The following is a 16,027-nucleotide window of genomic DNA, read 5'->3' on the forward strand; positions in this document are numbered from 1 at the left end:
CTGGAAGCCTGTGCTAGCATTTCTCCTGCGGTGTATATAGTAGTATATAGCAGTGTATACGGATACTGGAAGCCTGTGCTAGCATTTCTCCTGCGGTGTATATAGTAGTATATAGCAGTGTACACGGATACTGGAGGCCTGTGCTAGCATTTCTCCTGCGGTGTATATAGTAGTATACAGCAGTGTATACGGATACTGGAAGCCTGTGCTAGCATTTCTCCTGCGGTGTATATAGTAGTATATAGCAGTGTATACGGATACTGGAAGCCTGTGCTGGCATTTCTCCTGCGGTGTATATAGTAGTATATAGCAGTGTATACGGATGCTGGAAGCCTGTGCTAGCATTTCTCCTGCGGTGTATATAGTAGTATATAGCAGTGTATACGGATGCTGGAAGCCTGTGCTAGCATTTCTCCTGCAGTGTATATAGTAGTATATAGCAGTGTATACGGATACTGGAAGCCTGTGCTAGCATTTCTCCTGCGGTGTATATAGTAGTATATAGCAGTGTATACAGATACTGGAAGCCTGTGCTAGCATTTCTCCTGCGGTGTATATAGTAGTATAGAGCAGTATATACGGATACTGGAAGCCTGTGCTAGCATTTCTCCTGCGGTGTATATAGTAGTATATAGCAGTGTACACGGATACTGGAGGCCTGTGCTAGCATTTCTCCTGCGGTGTATATAGTAGTATATAGCAGTGTATACGGATACTGGAAGCCTGTGCTAGCATTTCTCCTGCGGTGTCTATAGTAGTATATAGCAGTGTATACAGATACTGGAAGCCTGTGCTAGCATTTCTCCTGTGGTGTATATAGTAGTATATAGCAGTGTATACGGATGCTGGAAGCCTGTGCTAGCATTTCTCCTGCGGTGTATATAGTAGTATATAGCAGTGTATACGGATACTGGAAGCCTGTGCTAGCATTTCTCCTGCGGTGTATATAGTAGTATATAGCAGTATATAGAGAAGAGGGTGGCATTGACAATCCAACACAATGGGCAGCACATTGAACACATTTTATAAGTGGTCAGAAACTTGTAAATAACTCATGAAAGAATAAAGTTACGTTAAAATTAAACACATCATTGTTTTTCTTGTGAAATTCCCAATAAGTTTGATGTGTCACATGACCCTCTTCCTATTGAAAAAACAAAAGTTGGATTCAAAATGGCCGCCATGGTCATCTTGAAATGTTCCCCCCTCACATATACTAATGTGCCACAAGCAGGAAGTTCATATCCCCAACCATTCCCATTTTATTAAGGTGTATCCATAGAAATGGCCACCCTGTGTGTGTATATATATATATATATATATATATATATATATATATATATATATATATATATATATATATGTATATAGGGAGGGAGAGCAGCACACTGAAGTAGTCAAACACAGATAGTGGGTCCGACAGAGTATATACAAGAAGGGTGACTGCAGCGCACCAGCGTATTCAGTTGAAGATGTAGCTTTATTCCATATATACAGTGACTACGTTTAGTCTTGGACTTGATAGTGGTGGAGCGAGAGCGGAGAAACGTAGTCACTGTATATATGGAATAAAGCTACATCTTCAACTGAATACACTGTTGCGCTGCAGTCACCCTTCTTGTATCTAGATATACAGAAACATATATATATATATCGTTTTTTTTTTCATGGTCACTGCTGGAGATGAGCAAACTTACAGTAAATTCGATTCGTCACGAACTTCTCGGCTCGGCAGTTGATGACTTATCCTGCATAAATTAGTTCAGCTTTCAGGTGCTCCCGTGGGCTGGAAAAGGTGGATACATTCCTAGGAAAGAGTCTCCTAGGACTGTATCCACCTTTTCCAGCCCACCGGAGCACCGGAAGGCTGAACTAATTTATGCAGGAAAAGTCATCAACTGCCGAGCCGAGAAGTTCGTGACGAATCGAATTTACTGTAAGTTCGCTCATCTCTAGTCACTGCCTCTGCACTCGCACTTAACCCCCGGACATGATTTATTTATGCAGTTATGGCTTTTGTGGGGACTAGTTATCATGGAATATTATGCGAGATGCTAACACCAGAATCTTCCTTCATTGGCAATTTTGGTGAAAAAAAAAAAAATCTATATGGCAGCAAAAAAAAAAAAAAATCTGGCGCCAAACTTGCCAATTTGGGTGCAAGAAAAACCAAAAGTGGCCCGAAATTGAACTCTCCCATATTTTCATAGCAGCCCAAAAGAGCTCTGTGTGTGATTACTATAGCTGTAACCTCTTTCTTATAGTGGTATTTATTTCTGCTTGTAGCTCCTCTCTCTCTCTCTTGGGCTCCTCGAGGAGCAGGTATGAATAAGCGCCCCCCTCTGGAAGTTGTGGGTGGAATGCCCATCGTGGGGCACTTTGCAGAAAACTGGGAAAATGTTCAGCGTTTCCAAGCTGGAGAAGGGGACCTGCTGATAGACACTTACCCCAAATCCGGTAAGATCCTGGACATCTCTGTACAGTGACCCCCGACCTACGATGGCCCCGACATACCATATATAATATACAGTGACCCCCGACCTATGATGGCCCCGACATACCATATATATACAGTGACCCCCGACCTACGATGGCCCCGACATACCATATATATACAGTGACCCCCCGACCTACGATGGCCCTGACATACCATATATATATACAGTGACCCCCCGACCTACGATGGCCCCAACATACCATATATACAGTGACCCCCGACCTACGATGACCCCAACATACCATATATATATACAGTGACCCCCCCGACCTACGATGGCCCCGACATACCATATATATACAGTGACCCCCGATCTACGATGGCCTCGACATACCATATATATACAGTGACCCCCCCTACCTACGATGGCCCCGACATACCATATATATACAGTGACCCCCCCGACCTACGATGGCCCCTACATACCATATATATACAGTGACCCCCCGACCTACGATGGCCCCGACATACCATATATAATATACAGTGACCCCCGACCTACGATGGCCCCTACATACCATATATATACAGTGACCCCCCCTACCTACGATGGCCCCGACATACCATATATATACAGTGACCCCCCGACCTACGATGGCCCCGACATACCATATATATATACAGTGACCCCCCGACCTACGATGGCCCCGACATACCATATATATACAGTAACCCCCCGACCTACGATGGCCCCGACATACCATATATATATACAGTGACCCCCCGACCTATGATGGCCCCGAGATACCATATATATACAGTGACCACCCCGACCTACGATGGCCCCTACATACCATATATATACAGTGACCCCCCCTACCTACGATGGCCCCGACATACCATATATATACAGTGACCCCCCCGACCTACGATGGCCCCGACATACCATATATATATACAGTGACCCCCCGACCTATGATGGCCCCGAGATACCATATATATACAGTGACCACCCCGACCTACGATGGCCCCGACATACCATATATATATACAGTGACCCCCCCGATGGCCCCGACATACCATATATATACAGTGACCCCTCGACCTACGATGGCCCCGACATACCATATATATACAGTGACCCCCCGACCTAGGATGGCCCCGACATACGATCATTCCAGCATACGATCACTCTCAGAGACCATCACATGGTGAAGGCAGCATCAATATACGATGCTTTTGTATGTCGGGGCCATCGCATAAACGGCTATCCTCCAGCGCAGACTGCTTCACCTGCCACCGGATAGCCGTTTATGGTGCCCTGTGTGGTCCGCTGACGATCACTTACCTGTCCTCGGGGCTCTGGCGCGTACCCTTCGGGATCCTCTCATCGTCGGCGCTCTCCATCGTCATCATCACGTCGTCCCGTCATCCAATAGGAGCGGCGTGCGTAGCGACGTGATGGCGGCGACGGAGAACGAGGATGCCGGGGGAAGCAGAGGCCTTACCGGAGCGTCGGGGACACCACGGGGACGCGGCGACAGCGATGGACGGCGACATTCAGGGCAGCGGTGACAAGCGGTGACGGTCCGGAGCGGCGGGGACAGGTGAGTATAACCTCCAATACCAGTGGTCTACAACCTGCGGACCTCCAGATTAGAGATGAGCGAACTTACAGTAAATTCGATTCGTCACAAACTTCTCGGCTCGGCGGTTGCTGACTTTTCCTGCATAAATTAGTTCAGCTTTCCGGTGCTCCGGTGGGCTGGAAAAGGTGGATACAGTCCTAGGAAAGAGTCTCCTAGGACTGTATCCACCTTTTCCAGCCCACGGGAGCACCTGAAAGCTGAACTAATTTATGCAGGAAAAGTCATCAACTGCCGAGCCGAGAAGTTTGCGACGAATTGAATTTACTGTAAGTTCGCTCATCTCTACTACAGATGTTGCAAAACTACAACTCCCAGCATGCCCGGACAGCCAACGGCTGTCCGGGCATGCTGGGTGTTGTAGTTTTGCAACATCTGGAGGTCCGCAGGTTGTAGACCACTGTCCTATACTTTACATTGCACGGATCCCTCATCGTATGTTGAGGGACCCCTGTATCCAGTAAACGGGTACATAGCAGGTTGGTCCTCGTATCATGGACTGACAATCTGTATAAAGCATTGATTTCAAGTGTAATAAGCCATAGCTACTGTGACCTTTGCCCTGTGTCGTCGTTTTTTAGGTACCACCTGGATCAGTCAGATTGTGGACTTAATCCTACACCATGAAGACCATAAGAAATCCAATGTTGGCGCCATTTTTGAGCGGGTGCCCTTTCTGGAGTTTGCAGTGCCTGATATGCCCACAGGTAAGTGATGAAGATACAATAGTCCTTGTTTTATCCGTCTTCTTTACCATATATTGTCCATCTTACCCAAAGTGTTGCCTTCTTTTCAGGCACAGAACTCCTTAATACAAGGAAGCCGCCTCGTTTGATCAAGTCCCATTTACCTGTGCACCTCCTGCCGGAAAGCTTCTGGCAAAAGAAATGCAAGGTACCGAAAGTATCATGTGGGCTCTTTATGGACTTGTCCCAACACAGAACCAGGTTTTCCATTTTCTGCTGTCGATTCCGCTCTGCTGTTCTATTGTCACGTAGTCAGTCCCATCTTATGTCCTTTGCATGTGGATCACCTATTGCTCTATGATCAGGTCTCTCATGCTGTAGAGTGTATCATATCTTTCCATATGGCTGGACCTAGATTTCTTTCTGTAGAGCGAGGTATCTGTGCTCCATCTCTATTGCTCTATAACCAGTCCCATTTGCTGTATGTCCTTCACATATGATCCACGTATTACTCTATGATCAAGTTTCTCATGCTTTGCAGCCCTCTATATCTTTCTGTATGGTGATATATAGTTTCTTCTAAGGATTTGTAGGGCCGATACCGATACTCTGTGAAGGTTAGGGCCGATAGCCGATAACTTATACCGATATTTCGATATAAGTTATCGGCTATTTCCCCGGGATCGTCGCTCTCACGTCGCCGCCATCACATCATTACGCGCGCCGCTCCTATTGGATGACAGGACGACGTGATGACGACGATGGAGAGCGCCGACGATGCAGGGGATCCTGAAGAGGACGCGCCGGAGCCCCGAGGACAGGTACGTGACACTCACCGGAGCTCACGGGGCACCATAAACGGCTATCCGGGGGCAGGTGAAGCAGTCTGCGCTGCAGGATATCCGTTTATGCGATGGCCCCGACATACAAAAGCATCGTATGTTGGTGCTGCCTTCACCATGTGAGCAATCGTATGCTGGAATGATCTTATGTCGGGGCCATCGTAGGTCGGGGGGTCACTGTATATAGATCCTTCTCTTGCACTAGGCTCTGCTCTATTATATATATATATATATATATATATATATATATATATATATATATATATATATTTATTTATTTATTTTTTTTCAAAAAATAATTTTATTGAAAATATATGAGAACAAAAACAACCATTGTCAACAGGGCTCAAGGTGAAATGATGCATAGAAATGCAGGTGCATCCCAAATCTTAGTGAGCCAATCAGTACAAACAATTTAGAAAAAACACTGCAAATATCTGCTCTATTTTTATCCTGCTGTAGAGCTTAGTATATCTATGTCCATCTCTATTGTTATATAACTAGCTTCATCTGCTGTATGTCCTTCCCATGTGATTCCCCGCTATTATTCTAGGATCAGGTTTCTCATGCTGGGCAGCACTCTATCTTTCCATATGGCTTTATACAGGTCCGTCTCTTGCACTTTAGCTGATTCGTCTCTTTCTTCAATATCATGTGTTATCATTCTTGCTCTATATTATCATTTTTACTCTATAGTGATCTTTTTACTTGGATTTCCGTCCCTGTGGCACATTCTTCGTGGTTTTTCAGGTCTTTCTATTGCTGTGAAGTTTGATCACTCTCTTCTATCCAATCCAATCCAATCCAATCCATGTATAAAACATTGTCCTGTCTTCTCCCAATAGGTCATTTATGTGGCCCGAAACCCAAAGGATGTTCTAGTGTCATTTTATTATTTCTACCACATGGCCATTGTTCACCCAGATCCAGGAACGTTTGAAGAGTTTCTACAAAAGTTCATAGAGGGAAAAGGTAAATATATGTTCTGTAAACATCATTTGCTGGTTTATATGACCAAATCATTACGAAAAGGTTCTGACATTTTACAGTTGTGGTAATAACAAGAGAACAATCTCTGTCCAGAGGATAAGTTGCCCAGTTGCCCATAGCAACCAATCAGATCGCTTCTTTCATTTTTAACAAGGCCTCTGCAAAGTGAAAGAAACAATCTGATTGGTTGCTATGGGCAACTGGGCTACTTTTCCTCTGCACAGGTTTTGAGAAATCTCCCCCAATGTGATTCTTTACACGTCCTCCTAAAGTCTATGGGGGAGATTTGTCAAAACCTGTGCAGAGGAAGAGTGGTGCAGTTGCCCATAGCAACCAATCAGATTGCTTCTTTCATTTTCCACAGGCCTCTAAAGAGGCCTGTGGAAAATGAAAGAAGCGATCTGATTGGTTGCTATGGGCAACTGCACCACTCTTCCTCTGCACAGGTTTTGATAAATCTCCCCCTATATTTCTTACGACCAGTATATAGCTAATGGGGAGCCATTGCTTATATAGTGCAGTATAGGCTGTTATTAGAGAATAATATAGAGAGGTTTGCATTTTTAGTGCACAATACAAATAGAGCAGGAGGGGAGGGGTATAACTTCTATATACCTTGATCCCATAGATATAGAAGTAGTATACAGATAGAGCTGGAGGGGAGGGGTATAACTTCTATATATCCTGATCCCAGAGAAATAGCAGCAGTATACAGAGAGAGCTAGAGGGGAGGTATATAACCACTATATATCCTGATTCCATAGAGATAGCAGCAGTATACAGATAGAGCTGGAGGTGAGGTGTATAACTACTATATATCCTGATCCCATAGAGATAGCAGCAGTATACAGATAGAGCTGGAGGGGAGGTGTATAACTACTATATATTCTGATCCCATAGAGATAGCAGCAGCAGTATACAGATAGAGCTAAAGGTGAGGTGTACAACTACTATATATACCCTGATCCCATAGAGATAGCAGCAGTATACAGATAGAGCTAGAGGTGAGGTGTACAACTACTATATACCCTGATCCCATAGAGATAGCAGCAGTATACAGATAGAGCTGGAGGGGAGGTGTATAACTACTATATATCCTGATCCCATAGAGATAGCAGCAGCAGTATACAGATAGAGCTAGATGGGAGGTGTATAACTTCTATATATCCTGATCCCAGAGAAATAGCAGCAGCAGTATACAGATAGAGCTATAGGTGAGGTGTACAACTACTATATATCCTGATCCCATAGAGATAGCAGCAGTATACAGATAGAGCTGGAGGGGAGGTGTATAACTACTATATATTCTGATCCCATAGAGATAGCAGCAGCAGTATACAGATAGAGCTAAAGGTGAGGTGTACAACTACTATATATCCTGATCCCATAGAGATAGCAGCAGTATACAGATAGAGCTGGAGGGGAGGTGTATAACTACTATATATACCCTGATCCCATAGAGATAGCAGCAGTATACAGATAGAGCTAGAGGTGAGGTGTACAACTACTATATACCCTGATCCCATAGAGATAGCAGCAGTATACAGATAGAGCTGGAGGGGAGGTGTATAACTACTATATATCCTGATCCCATAGAGATAGCAGCAGCAGTATACAGATAGAGCTAGAGGTGAGGTGTACAACTACTATATATCCTGATCCCATAGAGATAGCAGCAGTATACAGATAGAGCTGGAGGGGAGGTGTATAACTACTATATATCCTGATCCCATAGAGATAGCAGCAGTATACAGATAGAGCTAGATGGGAGGTGTATAACTTCTATATATCCTGATCCCAGAGAAATAGCAGCAGCAGTATACAGATAGAGCTATAGGTGAGGTGTACAACTACTATATATCCTGATCCCATAGAGATAGCAGCAGTATACAGATAGAGCTGGAGGGGAGGTGTATAACTACTATATATCCTGATCCCATAGAGATAGCAGCAGCAGTATACAGATAGAGCTAGAGGTGAGGTGTACAACTACTATATATCCTGATCCCATAGAGATAGCAGCAGTATACAGATAGAGCTGGAGGGGAGGTGTATAACTACTATATATTCTGATCCCAGAGAGATAGCAGCAGCAGTATACAGATAGAGCTAAAGGTGAGGTGTACAACTACTATATATACCCTGATCCCATAGAGATAGCAGCAGTATACAGATAGATCTAGAGGTGAGGTGTACAACTACTATATACCCTGATCCCATAGAGATAGCAGCAGTATACAGATAGAGCTGGAGGGGAGGTGTATAACTACTATATATCCTGATCCCATAGAGATAGCAGCAGTATACAGATAGAGCTAGAGGTGAGGTGTACAACTACTATATATCCTGATCCCATAGAGATAGCAGCAGTATACAGATAGAGCTGGAGGTGAGGTGTATAACTACTATATATCCTGATCCCATAGAGATAGCAGCAGTATACAGATAGAGCTAGATGGGAGGTGTATAACTTCTATATATCCTGATCCCAGAGAAATAGCAGCAGCAGTATACAGATAGAGCTATAGGTGAGGTGTACAACTACTATATATCCTGATCCCATAGAGATAGCAGCAGTATACAGATAGAGCTGGAGGGGAGGTGTATAACTACTATATATCCTGATCCCATAGAGATAGCAGCAGCAGTATACAGATAGAGCTAGAGGTGAGGTGTACAACTACTATATATCCTGATCCCATAGAGATAGCAGCAGTATACAGATAGAGCTGGAGGGGAGGTGTATAACTACTATATATTCTGATCCCATAGAGATAGCAGCAGCAGTATACAGATAGAGCTAAAGGTGAGGTATACAACTACTATATATACCCTGATCCCATAGAGATAGCAGCAGTATACAGATAGAGCTAGAGGTGAGGTGTACAACTACTATATACCCTGATCCCATAGAGATAGCAGCAGTATACAGATAGAGCTGGAGGGGAGGTGTATAACTACTATATATCCTGATCCCATAGAGATAGCAGCAGCAGTATACAGATAGAGCTAGAGGTGAGGTGTACAACTACTATATATCCTGATCCCATAGAGATAGCAGCAGTATACAGATAGAGCTAGAGGTGAGGTGTATAACTACTATATATCCTGATCCCATAGAGATAGCAGCAGTATACAGATAGAGCTAGATGGGAGGTGTATAACTACTATATATCCTGATCCTAGAGAGATAGCAGCAGTATACAGATAGAGCTGGAGGTGAGGTGTATAACTACTATATATCCTGATCCTAGAGAGATAGCAGCAGTATACAGATAGAGCTGGAGGGGAGGTGTATAACTACTATATATAGTGATCCCATAGAGATAGCAGCAGTATACAGATAGAGCTGGAGGGGAGGTGTATAACTACTATATACCCTGATCCCATAGAGATAGCAGTAGTATACAGATCCAGTTATAGTAATGAAACGTATGGGCTCTGCAGTACTAGTGATAGTGTGAATGATTTGGGGGGGAAACCATTTCTCAGGATATCTCACTCCTTTAGTTAACTGGATGTCTGTCTTGTACCTATGTAAGTGAGGCGTTGGGGTCCAACAGCTGCCTAAGCATCACGCCTGCCCCCCCCCCCAATATGTTTTGGATGGGGGAGCTGGTGTCTTTAATAAGTGGAGTTCTCCTTTAACTAAAATAATGGGTAAGATGAAAGGTAGTGACCCATGTCTGCCGGATAACAATGTGCCCTCTATATAGTGTCGTATGGATCGTGGGGCGATCACGTGAAGGATTGGTGGAAGATTAGACGACAGAGAGACGTCCTCTACCTCTTCTACGAGGACATGTTAGAGGTGACAATACTTTTCACATACCACTATTTTTATAACTGTGTCCGAATGGTCTTCTACCCGCTCTAGTGTGACAGCATGTGCACTGCCCACCATGGAGGCCATCTCCAAATTGTGTCTGAACTCTAACATACTGAATGCCATACAGGGGTCCCTCAACATATGATGGTAATCCCTTCCAAATGGACCATCGTTTGTTGAAACCATCGCATGTTGAGGGATCCGTGCAATGTAAAGTATAGGACAGTGGTCTACAACCTGCGGACCTCCAGATGTTGTAAAACTACAACACCCAGCATGCCCGGACAGCCAACGGCTGTCCGGTCATGCTGGGTGTTGTAGTTTTGCAACATCTGGAGGTCCGCAGGTTGTAGACCACTGGTATTGGAGGTTATACTCACCTGTCCCCGCCGCTCCGGACCGTCACCGCTGCCCTGGATGTCTCCGTCCATCGCTGTTGCTGCGTCCCCGAGGTGTCCCCGACGCTCCAGCAAGACCTCTGCTTCCCCGGGATCCTCGCTCTCCGTCGCCGCCATCACGTCACTACACACTCCGCTCCTATTGGATGAAGGGACGGCGTGCGCTGTGACGTGATGACGACGATGGAGAGCGCCGACGATGCAGGGGATCCTGAAGAGGACGCGCCAGAGCGCCGAGGACAGGTAAGTGATCGTCAGCGGAGCACACGGGGCACCGTAAACGGCTATCCGGGGGCAGCTGAAGCAGTCTGCGCTGCCGGATAGCCGTTTATGCGATGGCCCCGACATACAAAAGCATCATATGTTGAAATGATCGTATGTTGGGGCCATCGTAGGTCGATGGGTCACTGTATTATTAAAAGGGGTACTCCACCCCTAGACATCCAAAGGATAGGGGATAAGATGTCTGATCGCAGGGGGTCCATCCGCTGAGGACCCCCACCATCTTGACTGCCCCCCCCCCCCCCCCAAGATATCCGGTGTATGGAGCAAACTTCGCTTCGTGCCGGATGACTGGCAATGCGGAGGCTCGTGACGTCACGGCCACGACCCCTCAATGCAGGTCAATGGTCCCTCCCATAGACTTGCACTGAAGGGGCGTGGCCGTGATGTCACAAGCCTCCGGCACTACACCCGATCCTCTAAACAAACGCTGGGGTGCGGCAGGGAGATCGCAGAGGTCCCCAGTGGCCGGACCCCCCGCGATCAAACATCTTATCCCCTATCCTTTGGTCAGGGGATAAGATGTCTTGGGGCCGGAGTACCCCTTTAAGGTCCTTGTCCTTGCATGATATTTAAAAGTTGTTCTAAATCGATATTTAGGACCCAAAGCGTGAGATCAGAAAAGTGATGAAGTTCTTAGGTAAGGACCCATCTGAAGATATTGTAGAGAAGATTCACCAATGCACAACCTTCAAGGCCATGAAAGACGATCATACGGCCAACTACAGCACCATCCCCCCTTCTGTCATGGACCACTCCATCTCACCCTTCATGAGGAAAGGTACGAATGATGACCACCATAGTAACATTCGAGGGACAATAATAGGGAGGGATAAAACATGTGGCCCCCACATACATACAGTACATATTATACATCGAGCTACGGCTTCTCAGCTCAGCTTTAACTTTAACCCCTTAAGGACCGGGGGTTTTCCCGTTTTTGCATTTTCGTTTTTTGCTCCTTGCCTTTAAAAAATCATAACTCTTTCAAATTTGCACCTAAAAATCCATATGATGGCTTATTTTTTGCGCCACCAATTCTACTTTGTAATGACGTCAGTCATTTTGCCCAAAAATCTACGGTGAAGCGGGGAAAAAATCATTGTGGGACAAAATTGAAAAAAAAACGGTTTTGTAACTTTTGGGGGCTTCCGTTTCTACGTAGTACATTTTTCGGTAAAAATGACACCTGATATGTATTCTGTAGGTCCATACGATTAAAATGATACCCTACTTATATAGGTTTGTTTCACGATTCGGCTAGCTGGAGGTGGATCCTCTGTGCCAGAGAGGGATTGGCGTGGACCGTGCTAGTGGACCGGTTCTAAGTTGCTACTGGTATTCACCAGAGCCCGCCGCAAAGCGGGATGGTCTTACAGCGGCGGTAGCAACCAGGTCGTATCCACCGGTAATGGCTCAACCTCTCTGACTGCTGAAGATAAGCGCGGTACAAGGGAGTAGACAAGAGCAAGGTCAGACGTAGCAGAAGGTCGGGGCAGGCAGCAAGGATCGTAGTCAGGGGCAACGGCAGGAGGTCTGGAACACAGGCTAGGAACACACAAGGAAACGCTTTCACTGGCACAATGGCAACAGGGAGTGCAGGGGAAGTGAAGGGGAAGTGAGGTATAAGTAGGGAGTGCATAGGTGATAACACTGATTAGGCCTGCTGCGCCAATCAGTGGCGTAGTGGCCCTTTAAATTGCAGAGACCCGGCGCGCGCGCGCCCTAAGGAGCGGGGCCGCGCGTGCCGGGACAACACAGATGGGGAACGGGTCAGGTACGGGAGCCGGGATGCGCATCGCGAGCGGGCGCCTCTCGCGTCGCGAATCGCATCCCGGCTGGGAGTGATATTGCAGCGCACCTGGTAAGCAGGTCTGACCGGGGCGCTGCGAATGAGAGGATGCTGCGAGCGCTCCGGGGAGGAACGGGGACCCGGAGAGCTCGGCTTAACAGTTTGATTTTGTCGGACTTCTGGAAAAAATCATAACTACATGCAGGAAAATTAATACGTTAAAAATTATCATCTTCTGACCCCTATAACTTTTTTATTTTTCCGTGGATGGGGCGATATGAGGGCTCATTTTTTGCGCCATGATCTGAAGTTTTTAACGGTACCATTTTTGCATTGATAGGACTTATTGATCATTTTTAAATGATATAAAAAGTGACCAAAAATGCACTATTTTGGACTTTGGAATTTTTTTGCGCGCACGCCATTGACCGAGCGGTTTAATTAATGATATAATTTTATAATTCGGACATTTCCGCACGCGGTGATACCACATATGTTTATTTTTATTTTTATTTACACTGTGTTTTTTTTTTTATTGGAAAAGGGGGGTGATTCAAACTTTTAATAGGGGAGGAGTTAAATGATCTTTATTCACTTTTTTTTCCACTTTTTTTTTGCAGTGTTATAGGTCCCATAGGGACCTATAACACTGCACACACTGATCTCTTATACTGATCATTGTTATCCCATAGGGACCTATAACACTGCACACACTGATCTCTTATACTGATCATTGTTATCCCATAGGGACCTATAACACTGCACACACTGATCTCTTATACTGATCATTGTTATCCCATAGGGACCTATAACACTGCACACACTGATCTCTTATACTGATCATTGTTATCCCATAGGGACCTATAACACTGCACACACTGATCTCTTATACTGATCATTGTTATCCCATAGGGACCTATAACACTGCACACACTGATCTCTTATACTGATCATTGTTATCCCATAGGGACCTATAAGACTCATAGGAAACCAGTGATCAACGATTCTGCCGCATGACTGCTCATGCCTGGATCTCAGGCACTGAGCAGTCATTCGGCGATCGGACAGCGAAGAGGCAGGAAGGGGCCCTCCCGCTGTCCTGTCAGCTGTTCGGGATGCCGTGATTAGCCGCGGCTATCCCGAACAGCCCGACTGAGCTAGCCGGGAACTTTCACTTTCACTTTTAGCCGTGCGGCTCAGCTCTGAGCGCGCGGCTAAAGGGTTAATAGCGCGAGGCGCCGCGATCGGCGCTGCGCGCTATTAGAGGCGGGTCCCGGCTTCACTATGACGCCGGGCCCGCCGTGATATGACGCGGGGTTACTGTGTAACCCCGCGTTATATCATAAGAGCAGGACCAAGGACGTACCGGTACGTCCTTGGTCCTTAAGGGGTTAAAAGGGTACTCCCGTGGAAAACGTTTTTTTTTTTTTTTTTTTAAATCAACTGGCTCCAGAAAGATAAAATGATTTGTAAATTACTTCTATTAAAAAATCTTAATCCTTCCAGTACTTTTTAGGGGCTGCACCACTTAGCAAAACAAAAAAAAACTGCATGTCTAGCGCCAAGGTTCGTGCAAAACAGATTCTTTAATGCTTAAAATGCCATAGCAGGTGTCATATAGTGACGCGTTTCAGGTGCGTTAGCACCCTTAATCGTACATAAAATAAAACCACATTTGTCTAGGTATATATAGAGGAAATGACATGGTTCACCCAGGTGGAAGGATAAGGTGATTTTTAGGAGCTGTATACTAAAGAGAAATCCAAAAAAGAAATGCATTTCCTCTGATGTCCTGACCACAGTGCTCTCTGCTGACCTCTGCTGTCCATTTTAGAATCTGTCCAGAGCAGGAGAAAATCCCCATAGCAAAGATATGCTGCTCTGGACAGATCCTAAAATGGACAGCAGAGGTCAGCAGAGAGCACTGTGGTCAGGACATCAGAGGAAATGCATTTCTTTTTTGGATTTCTCTTTAGTATACAGCTTCTAAAAAGTACTGGAAGGATTAAGATTTTTTAATAGAAGTGATTTACAAATCATTTTATCTTTCTGGCACCAGTTGATTAAAAAAGAAATAAAAAAAAAAAGTTTTCCACGGGAGTACCCCTTTAAACAGAGCATTTTCCCCTGAAATCCAGCCTTAGAGGGTCTCAGACACCTGCAGTAGAGATGACACAGTCATAAAATCTTATATTTTGTTTGTTCCAGGGACTCGTGGAGACTGGAAGAGACATCTCACGGTGGCTCAAAATGAATTATTTGATGAATATTATAGGAGGGAGATGTCTGACACCGACCTGACCTTCCGCTTCTAGGACCATAAAACAACCGTCATACTTGTGTACCCCATTATTATCATTTTAATAAAATCTGATTTGGATTGTCTCTGGCCTTTTATCTAATGTTTATATATTGGAGACTTTTCTTCTTGTATCTAGAGATTTAACCAGTTGTAATCTTCACCTTCTGCACTTGTTGAAAATGCCGTCCAATCAATCTTCATGTTATGGATGAGAAGGAGCTGGGAACATTGATATATAGATTGGTAGGAAGCATTCCAGGATAACTTGTCATTTATTCATTAAAGGGGTACTCCACCCCTAGACATCTTATCCCGGGGGTCCCGCCGCTGGGGACCCCCACAATCTAGCATGCGGCACCAACCTGTTTCTGCTCCGGAAGCGCTGGAGGGTCTGGGTCCTGACCACCGGAACGGAAGTCCGTGACGTCCGTGACCCCGTGTGAGGTCATGCCCCGTCCCCTCAATGCAAGTCTATGGGAGGGGGCGTGACGGCTGTCACGCCCCCTCCCATAGACTTGCATTGAGGGGATTCCGCCCCCGTGTGACGTCACGCCCCGTCCCCTCAATGCAAGTCTATGGGAGGGGGCGTGACAGCCGTCACGCCCCCTCCCATAGACTTGCATTTAGGGGACGGGGCGAGACCTCACACGGGGGCGAAGTCGTGACGTCACAGACTTCCGTTTCAGTGGTCTGGACCAGCGCTTCCGGAGCAGAAACAGGTGGGTGCTGCATGCTATATTGCGGGGGTCCCCAGCGGCGGGACCACCACAATCACATCTAGGGGTGGATGTCTAGGGGTGGAGTACCCCTTTAAAATCTCTGC

The 16,027-nt window shown here is 45.7% G+C and overlaps 1 protein-coding gene across 1 annotated transcript; it reads left to right on the forward strand.

The window, feature by feature from the left end:
• Positions 1-2,286: 2,286 nt before the first annotated feature.
• On the forward strand, positions 2,287-15,281 carry LOC130284847 (sulfotransferase 1 family member D1-like). The gene is made up of 7 exons (XM_056535703.1): positions 2,287-2,457; positions 4,665-4,790; positions 4,880-4,977; positions 6,457-6,583; positions 10,318-10,412; positions 11,711-11,891; positions 15,111-15,281. Exons 1-7 carry the CDS (start codon positions 2,325-2,327, stop codon positions 15,215-15,217), a joined length of 867 nt encoding a protein of 288 aa, XP_056391678.1. The 5' UTR covers positions 2,287-2,324; the 3' UTR covers positions 15,218-15,281.
• The last annotated feature ends 746 nt before the right edge of the window (positions 15,282-16,027 follow it).

This window comes from Hyla sarda, chromosome 8 (genome assembly GCF_029499605.1).
Source record: "Hyla sarda isolate aHylSar1 chromosome 8, aHylSar1.hap1, whole genome shotgun sequence".
NCBI classification, from domain to species: Eukaryota; Metazoa; Chordata; class Amphibia; order Anura; family Hylidae; genus Hyla; species Hyla sarda.